The sequence below is a fragment of the Cylas formicarius genome, unplaced genomic scaffold (assembly GCF_029955315.1).
Source record: "Cylas formicarius isolate icCylForm1 unplaced genomic scaffold, icCylForm1.1 PGA_scaffold_5__7_contigs__length_24384050, whole genome shotgun sequence".
NCBI classification, from domain to species: Eukaryota; Metazoa; Arthropoda; class Insecta; order Coleoptera; family Brentidae; genus Cylas; species Cylas formicarius.
The window spans coordinates 19161444-19169747 of NW_026844341.1; the positions used below are offsets into that span (position 1 = coordinate 19161444).

The window sequence follows — 8304 nt, forward strand, 5'->3', positions numbered from 1 at the left end:
TGCAATTCGGAGCTGAAGAAAAACATCTTTGTAACCAACAAACCGTTTATTTTAAATAAAAGCTGTAAATTAATAATCATTAAACAGTGCATTTTGTTTATATAAATGTACATTCAAATCCGTAAATATACAAGTCGTTCATTACGAAAATTAAGTAGCTATATTATATTAAACGCAAGCTCAATACAACTTGTTTCTAGAATATAGCAATTAATATTATGTTTTAAAACATGTATATGTATACATTTACATTACATCGAGTCCTTTGACGGACCGAGACCTTTGAAGGAATATAAGGCCATTGTTTAGAAAAAACCACCGACAGTAAATAAAAATATATAAAATATAACAAAACAATTATAAAAAAAATATTTTTAAATTAAACAGCTTTAAGCGGTTCACGTAAATAAAACAACAAACGTCCAAAACAATGTAAGTACGCACCAGGTTCTAGCAAAAACGTTAAGGAACTGAACAATTGAGCAATCAAAATTAGACAGATTTACAGGAACGCCAAAAAGTAAAGCTAAACCCTTTTACGTTGTAAAATAATAAATCATAATTAAATCTAAATCACATTAACCCTCCGGAATTATGGGACATTGTAACGCCACCTGTTTTTAATGCCTTTAACGGAAATTATAGACAATAAAAACTTGAACACCTGTGACGATTAAGTACTCGTGCAAGTTTCAAAAACAGTTTTCAGGTACACAAAGGAGATGAATCACACCGATTAATGACACAAACCCAAATGCGGATTTACAATTTCGTATTCTTAATTTATAATCGTATAAGTGAATTCACTAAATATAAAGTTGTTTTTCAAGTCGGCAAAAACTAACCAACCAATATAAGATAGTTGTCTATTGTTGGCAACAATAGTAACTGTCATGTAAATTTACGGTACGTATGCTTGAGTCTGTATCATACCAATCGACTTTAAAAAAATGCCGATTAAATAATTAAAAATACGAAGTTGCGCTGTGTAGAGTGCCCGTTACGAAGTGGACATTTAAAAGAGAAGTTTTTTGCTAAAAGGGAGAGGCAAATTAATGCAAGAAACCATGGAACCGCCTATGACGGCCGCGGGTCATGAATCGTAAAGTAAACGTTGGTAGTGTGGATAAACCTCGGACGTAGGGAGATGCAGCCCGAACTCGAGGGCTACCAGAACGGCGAACTCGCAAGCCATAAGTTCCTTCCTCGCCACCCTGAATGTCGATTCCGTTTTCTCGATAAGTAATTTCAAAGTGTCCCCTTTGACGTCGTTTAATTTCGCTGACAGTATCAGACTGGCCCCCGCACACAATTTACGATTTTGTTTGTTGATGCACCCTTTAAGGATGAGCTTTTCAAAGTAGACGTAAGCCTGGGCGACCGTTAGCAGGTCGATGTTGCACTCGTGTTTGACGATTTTCTTCATTTCGCGCTTGATGCTGCGCAGCTTGCTCAAAGTGAGGTTAATGTGCGGGAATTTCGCTTTGAACTTGTCGTTGATTTCGCGTTTCAAATCGGAAGGTTTGACGTAGTTTATGACCGACGTCATGTAGGAGGCGAAGGTCAGCAAAGTTCTGTGTTTGCCCGCTATAAGCTCCGGGTCGTCTAATAAATAAGGATGATACACCCCCGAAGTATCCACCTTAGGATCGGGTGGCGACTGACCAGGCTGATCGTAAGAAAAGCACCACCTATATTCCGGTTGGATGCTCACAATGTGCCTTTTGTGATCATTCATTTCCTCTACGTTAACCCCCTTTCTGCTAATGTCTACTTGAGACGGTGTGAGCAGGTAACCGTAAGATACTTCTTGGCCGTCGGGGGGCCTTTCGATACCCAATAAATCAAAGGGATCCAAAGAGTCACCCACCGAAGACAGGGGTCTATTACCTGACACCGTACGTTTGCGTTTTTCCTGCTTGTGTTCTGACCGATTTTTTTTATTATACGGGATAAAAGAACACACCATAAAGGGCACGTGTTTCGAAGTCACCATAATTATCCGCTCGTTGCCAAACTTTGTATGTTGGGTGGGCTTGAGCACTCTCACTTGTCTGGTGGCCTGTTCGAGTATAGGCGCCGGCGACGTGCTGCTACGGGTACGCGGGGGCCCCAAACTTTCGGAACTGCTCCCGTAAGGGTTCTTTTCCGTATCGCTGTGCACGACCGAGCTTTGGTATGGCAGACGTTTGCGCAACCTTGTTCTCATTTGCACTTCCGGAGTTTCCTTCAAAGTATCAACTTTTTCCTGTTGTATTAGAGCTTCTTCGGTATCGATGGCGCTCTTATTAATTGTGCCTTTTCTACACAGAGACTTGCATTCCGATTCGCTAAAATCGTCGTCAGACTCTTCGAGAATGTTGTCATTGTTGAAACACGGGGCTTTGGCGATGACCCCAATACGTGGAAGTAGCGCTAAACGCGTGTCCCTGTAACTGCCGTCCAAGGATATGTTGGATAAGAAGGTGACGGCGGCGATGCGGCGTCTTGAGTGGTTTCTTTTAAATGATGTAGCCATTAGTCGCATTAGTTGTTTGTTGGGTTACCGTCACAGACTTTTACGACACATAGTCCTTTTATTGCACTGTTCGATAACCGTTTTTAACACACCGACCATGATACCGTCGACGGGTAGCTGCTTTTCTCCGCACATTTCTCGACGGAGAACGAAAGCTGATACTTACTTCTTTTGGGCGCGCGCTTTTTTTTTGTGGCACGATCGAGATGGTACTTCGTTTTGTGAAGCAGGCGCCTTCTAAACTACCACAGTGCCCCTTTGTGTTGGCCTTTGATAAGGTTCCCTATTATCTTGTTTTCGTCGCGGGTTTTATCATTTATGCTATAATTAAAGTAAATAATGTAATGACAACTGTTTGTAAACTTGCTCGCTCGAGGTTTATGTGGAAAAGTACTTACGGATTATCGATGCCAATTATACGCTTAAAAATAGAACAAAAAATGCACTCGTATCACAAAAAGGGGAACGACAAAAAACAATCTTCTTCATTTTTACCGATTGGCCAACCGCCAATTTTAACATTTATTGATACTATGGTATAAAATAGAGTTGCAATGTTTTGAAACTTAAAGGATTTGAGGTTAAAAGGTTTTAACTACAAGCATCTTAAATTTGGAAGAACTTTGTCAACTAATATGATTTAAATGAACAAGTTTACACTTTTCCTCTCTGTGCGATGAATTTTCTAAAACGGTCAAAGCGTGTAGTTCCACTTTCGCCACTTCAAATTTTTCACAGACTAAGGAGCCAATCTTCTGCGGAATACTGCCTCAATTTGGTAAAGTAAGTCGTTCCTGTTTAGTGTTGATTTTCTACTTATCGGGCGGTTCGCAGAAGTCAAGATTATGAAAACTTTTTATGCTCAATACTTCTTCGGAATAATGTCCGGGCGATAGCTTTCGCTGTGCGTGGGTTTAACATTGAAGTATCTAAAGTGGCAGATAAAGTATCTCAGGAAAGTATCGGATTAATGAGACTGAAATTCTGGGAGGAAACTTTGAATAAATGCTTTCTGATGGATTTAAAACAAGTTCCTAAGCATCCCGTGGCAATTGAGTTATATAAGGTATTTAACTAAGTCAAACAACAATGCTTGAGGCTAATTTGTTTGTTAATTCAGGCTTTAACAAAAGCCAAATTAAGTAAGAGGTATTTTAATAATCTCATAAGCTCCAGGAGAGAATTTATGCGATTAAATGGCTTTAAAGACATGCAACACATGGAGAGTTACTCTGAACAGTCAGTCTCAAATGCTTATTATTTGATTTTGGAAGGGGCTGGGCTCAAGAATTTACATGCAGATCATGCAGCATCCCATCTCGGGAAGGCGCAAGGCATTGCTCAACAAATTAGGTACATATTATTTCATAATGATTAAGAAGTTTTCTACAATTGTTGCTCATTTCAGAAGTATACCCCATAGTAAAAGGTTAAACTTTCTTCCAATTCCTCAAGATTTGTTGTTAAGAAATAAAATTAGTCAAGAACAGATCATTAGAGGAAGAAACTCTGAACATTTGCGAGAGTGTGTATATGAAATTGCCAGCAGAGCTCACCAACATTTGACAAAAGCGAGGAATCTCTTGGAAACTGTCCCTTTAGAGGCTAGGCCTTCATTATTGCCTGCAGTACCTGTTGGTATTTATTTGAATAGGTTACAAAAAGTTAATTATAACGTTTTTGATATAGGATTACAACAGAGACCATGGAAAATATTTCCGTTATTATTTATAGCGAATGTAAGAAAAAAGTATTAAATTTTTTTTTAAACTGCCTTTTCCTAAAAGAAATTCTCTTACCTTAGTTTCTTTCGACTAACCAAAAAACTCAAGGTCGTCGATCTATGACTACACAGTGCTAGGTTATGTAAAAATTACACAACTGCAAAACAAAATTCATAGTAGATCAACAAAATGCCTCCCAGGCCCAAAATCCAACACCATGATGTGAGCCCGTTTCTTCAAAATCTTAGAGAGATCCTGTTAGGCAGAAAACACACCAAAGCATTAAGGTTTCAAGATTTGTTGTCCACTAGGTTTGTATTTAAAAAGATGTCTTGTCAATCCTAATTATGTAGTTGATTAGAGATCCACCACCGCCAGTTCTACCAGATGGACCTGCACATCGTCTAAATAACAATTATTATTTCACAAGAGACCCTAGACGAGAAGTAACACCCCCAGAAGTGATTGTACCAAGTCCAAAACAGATTCAAGAAAGAGGTGAAGGAAGGACACTTATTACTCCAGGAAAGCTATGGAACTGGGATTGAAAAGCACGTTTATTATAAGAGTCAAAATAAATTAGGATTTGAGTAGTGACTTTTTTGTTTTGTTTTGATTGCAGGAAGCAAACACACATAGATAGTTTTAGTTAGTTTGTAGGAGTAACGAACTTACTTCAAAATTACATGCTGGTTAACGATTTTTAAATTCTGAAAAATGGAAGTTTTTTTAAATTTGTTTAAAAACTTATCCGATCTAAAGTTAAGGCACGGAATTTTCATGAAGCTCAGAGAAAAGAAATGTGTATATGACGCAACTTACTCATGGGTTATAAACCAACCAAAAAAGTTTCTGTAGGGGCTAACCTATATTGCAAAATATAATTTCAAACAATATTTTCCTTTTGAATTCAAAATGTCCGCAGCTTTTAAGTTTTCCGGAGCCCTAAAAGAATTGAGGTTACATTTATGCCAAAGTAGTGCGACTAGCAAAGGCGTAAGGTAAAAACACCGTTTAATTTTACGTAGGATAAGGTTATGTAACAAGAGGTTTTAGAGAATTTATCGAAAAATATTATGTGGAACTAAAGTCTAACAATCCGAGATTTCCGATTTTAATTAGGGAATGTTCCGGAGTGGAACCAAAGCTTTGGGCGAGATTCGGTAAGTAAATAATAAATAAAGGGTATAAATAAATATATATTATATTTTTTATTTGATTTGTTGCAGAGCATGGTAAAGAGAAGGCTATCCTTTTGAAAGATTTATCTTCTAGTGACGTTTTGTCGCAAGTAAAGTCAGTGGCAAGCTAAAAGCTTTCTAGAATTCTATTGAAATATTTGTTGATCAGTAATGTAGAAGTTGATAATTTGCGTTTTTATATCTTCATTTTGCAGTTGTAATACAACTTTATATGTGTTGTTTTTGGTTTGAAATAAAAAACTCTAATGATGGAAATGGAGTAAACTAACTTGAACTTGTTATGAAACAATAATAAATGATTTGCCCATGGATGTAATCTCGAAATGTGTTTCTCTCCACAAATGCGATTGCTTAAAACGTAAAAGTTGTCATCATAAGCTTAATAGTGAAATGAAATAATGAGGCATAGAATTAAAGCACATGATCAGTAGTTCAAATGTCTCACACTATTATGTTTGTTCTATGGTGCATGGTAATATTTAGTTTACCTTACTTTTATAGTGCGTGAAAATAATTGAGATGAATTGTTTGGTTTTAAAGGACAATAGAGCACCGAGAAAATGAATTTATCGATTATTTTGTTACTTCTACTCGGTGTTGTCAAATTAACAACTACCGAAGAAGTCTTAGCCAATAATTCCTTACCGAAGTTCGATCCCTTGGGTCCCCTTGTTAACTGTTCCTATTTATCTTGGGAATTCATCCACTGTGACGACCCAGTCGACCACAAAGGTAACCAAACCGCTATGGAAGAGCTGGGTTATGGTTGCGTAAAATTTGGTGGCATGAAGTATGAAGATGTGGAAAAGACCAAAGTTTTGTGTAAAGTGTTGGATAAAATTGAATGCTATGGCGATAGAACTTTTTTGAGAGACGGGATCCCTTGCATTAAATATTCCAATCATTACTTCACAACCACCCTACTGTATAGTATTCTATTAGGATTTTTAGGCATGGACAGGTTTTGTTTGGGTCAGACTGGTACAGCAGTTGGCAAGCTGTTGACTCTCGGTGGGGTGGGAGTGTGGTGGTTGGTGGATATAGTATTGCTGGTAACAAACAATTTAGTACCTGAGGATGGTAGTAACTGGAATCCATATGTTTGACATGTCTGAGACTTACAAATTAGGTACTGTAGAAATTGTACAACCTGTGATATTTGAAAAATGTATTTGATTATTAATAAAAAAATATTAATTCTTTACTTTAAAAAAATATATGCTTCACTGTCTAGCATTTTTCCCCACTGCTTCATTGATACTTTTATGCCCATCTTGTTCTAAAAGGTCTGCCAGTTCCGCCTTAATTTTTCGAACTATAGGTGGACCCTCATATACTAATGCAGAATAAATTTGAATTAGACTTGCACCTGCTTTAATTTTGTCATAAGCATCTTTTCCAGATGTGATACCTCCCACACCAATAATGGGCATGCCATTTGTCAGCCTACTAAGTTCCCTGATCATCTCTGTGGATGTATCCCTTAAAGGTTCTCCACTCAAGCCTCCAATTTCATTTTTGTGCTGACTGACTAAAGATGGTCTGTGAATGGTGGTGTTTGAAATGATTAACCCATCAACTTTACAGTCTTTCTGTTTCAAAACCTCGGAGATATCTTTTCTTTCTTCAGTAGACAAATCTGGTGCTAGTTTGAGAAAAATCAGTGGCTTTTTGGTGACCCCCAGTTTATCCCTGGAGCTTATTATTGGTTGTAATAACATTTTCAGGTTTTCTTTACTTTGCAAAGACCGTAAGTTTGGTGTATTTGGACTACTGATATTTATTACCAAATAATCTGCTATGGGACCAAATTTCTCAACACCTTCCACATAGTCCTTAACAGGATCCACTGAAATCTTATTTTTGCCCAAATTTACACCCACAATGACAGACTCATTGTTTTTTGCATATTTAATTCTCGGCAATACTTGATTGTGACCCTCGCTGTTAAATCCATATCTAAATTTTTTTCAAGTTTTACACTAATCCATAATTTCTCTGTAGCCTCACCTGTTAATCACAGCCCCATCTTCTGTTAATCTAAACAGCCTGGGCTTAGGGTTGCCAGGCTGAGGTTGCGGAGTAACTGAGCCTATTTCCACAAACCCAAATCCCATGTCCTTTAGACCCGGGATCGCTCTTCCATCCTTATCAAATCCAGCAGCGATCCCAATTGGATTTGGAAATACTTTTCCCAAAACCTCCACCCTCTAAAAATGGATAGCAGCTACATATGAACATACGCTCTGCAAAGAGACAAATTTACCAACACCGCGGGGTCTTTATACTTAGTTTTCGGTAGCAGGCGATGCTCGCTTACAAAAATACCTAAGTTATGAGCAGTTTCCGCGTCTAAAAGATGTATGATAGGCATAATTATGTTTCTATAGAACGCTCCGTCTTCTTTGTATAGACAAATTCCTCCGAAAACCGTTGCAGCCCCGGCAGTAACGTAAAGTAGAGATTTCATCTTTTTCTTCAAAAACATATTTGTGAGAAAATGCAATGTTGAGGGGGTTTTATCATACCTTAAATGAGAGGACCATAATTCTTGTCTGGTAAAAAAATTAAAAACAATAATTAAACGTTTCAAACTTTTGTTAGGTTATGTATAATTCAAACGGTATTACATCAAAATTTGACATCCGCTAAACAAGCAATTGTAGATACCATTCAATTTTTACCACATCTCATAAATGAATTCGTTAATAGATTTTATAGCTGTCTGGTCCACATATACTTATGATAGCAACAATAATTTGAATTACCTTATTAAAGGAGATACAAATTATTTAAATGATATATTGGCAGATCACAACTACTATATCCGTGGTCTGTGAAGCAGAAGGCGACAACTGTC

General features: G+C 37.3%; 6 protein-coding genes across 13 annotated transcripts; 4 read left to right on the plus strand and 2 right to left on the minus strand.

Annotated features, from left to right (window-relative positions):
* Positions 1-12: 12 nt before the first annotated feature.
* Positions 13-3053, minus strand: LOC132701920 (CDK5 and ABL1 enzyme substrate 2). Its single transcript, XM_060670230.1, has 2 exons — positions 2917-3053; positions 13-2839 (listed from the first exon to the last, which is right to left on the minus strand). The coding sequence occupies exon 2, from the start codon at positions 2525-2527 to the stop codon at positions 1094-1096; it is 1434 nt and encodes a 477-aa protein (XP_060526213.1). The 5' UTR covers positions 2528-2839; positions 2917-3053; the 3' UTR covers positions 13-1093.
* Positions 3054-3072: 19 nt separating this feature from the next.
* Positions 3073-4521, plus strand: LOC132701922 (NADH dehydrogenase (ubiquinone) complex I, assembly factor 6). 3 transcript variants are annotated; one of them, XM_060670240.1, is made up of 6 exons: positions 3073-3301; positions 3353-3584; positions 3639-3871; positions 3927-4152; positions 4208-4257; positions 4323-4521. In XM_060670240.1, exons 1-5 carry the CDS (start codon positions 3195-3197, stop codon positions 4250-4252), a joined length of 843 nt encoding a protein of 280 aa, XP_060526223.1. In that variant the 5' UTR covers positions 3073-3194; the 3' UTR covers positions 4253-4257; positions 4323-4521. The 3 variants fall into 3 exon arrangements, with proteins under 3 accessions (XP_060526223.1, XP_060526220.1, XP_060526222.1); XM_060670237.1 differs by having other exon boundaries at positions 3927-4257; XM_060670239.1 differs by lacking the exon at positions 4323-4521 and having other exon boundaries at positions 3927-4309.
* On the plus strand, positions 4339-4839 carry LOC132701924 (NADH dehydrogenase [ubiquinone] 1 alpha subcomplex subunit 7-like). Its single transcript, XM_060670242.1, has 2 exons — positions 4339-4553; positions 4604-4839. The coding sequence occupies exons 1-2, from the start codon at positions 4432-4434 to the stop codon at positions 4788-4790; spliced, it is 309 nt and encodes a 102-aa protein (XP_060526225.1). The 5' UTR covers positions 4339-4431; the 3' UTR covers positions 4791-4839.
* A 228-nt stretch (positions 4840-5067) lies between these two features.
* On the plus strand, positions 5068-5769 carry LOC132701925 (NADH dehydrogenase [ubiquinone] 1 alpha subcomplex subunit 2). The gene is made up of 3 exons (XM_060670243.1): positions 5068-5243; positions 5299-5405; positions 5472-5769. The coding sequence occupies exons 1-3, from the start codon at positions 5158-5160 to the stop codon at positions 5552-5554; spliced, it is 276 nt and encodes a 91-aa protein (XP_060526226.1). The 5' UTR covers positions 5068-5157; the 3' UTR covers positions 5555-5769.
* A 144-nt stretch (positions 5770-5913) lies between these two features.
* LOC132701923 (TM2 domain-containing protein CG11103) lies at positions 5914-6550 on the plus strand. The gene has a single exon (XM_060670241.1). It carries the CDS (start codon positions 6005-6007, stop codon positions 6548-6550), a length of 546 nt encoding a protein of 181 aa, XP_060526224.1. The 5' UTR covers positions 5914-6004.
* LOC132701921 (dihydroorotate dehydrogenase (quinone), mitochondrial) lies at positions 6538-8287 on the minus strand. Of its 6 annotated transcripts, none has more exons than XM_060670235.1 (5): positions 8213-8280; positions 7973-7999; positions 7711-7920; positions 7455-7654; positions 6538-7403 (listed from the first exon to the last, which is right to left on the minus strand). In XM_060670235.1, the coding sequence occupies exons 2-5, from the start codon at positions 7988-7990 to the stop codon at positions 6668-6670; spliced, it is 1164 nt and encodes a 387-aa protein (XP_060526218.1). In that variant the 5' UTR covers positions 7991-7999; positions 8213-8280; the 3' UTR covers positions 6538-6667. The 6 variants fall into 6 exon arrangements, with proteins under 6 accessions (XP_060526218.1, XP_060526216.1, XP_060526217.1 ...); XM_060670233.1 differs by having other exon boundaries at positions 8115-8262; XM_060670234.1 differs by having other exon boundaries at positions 8129-8238.
* Between the last annotated feature and the right edge of the window lie 17 nt (positions 8288-8304).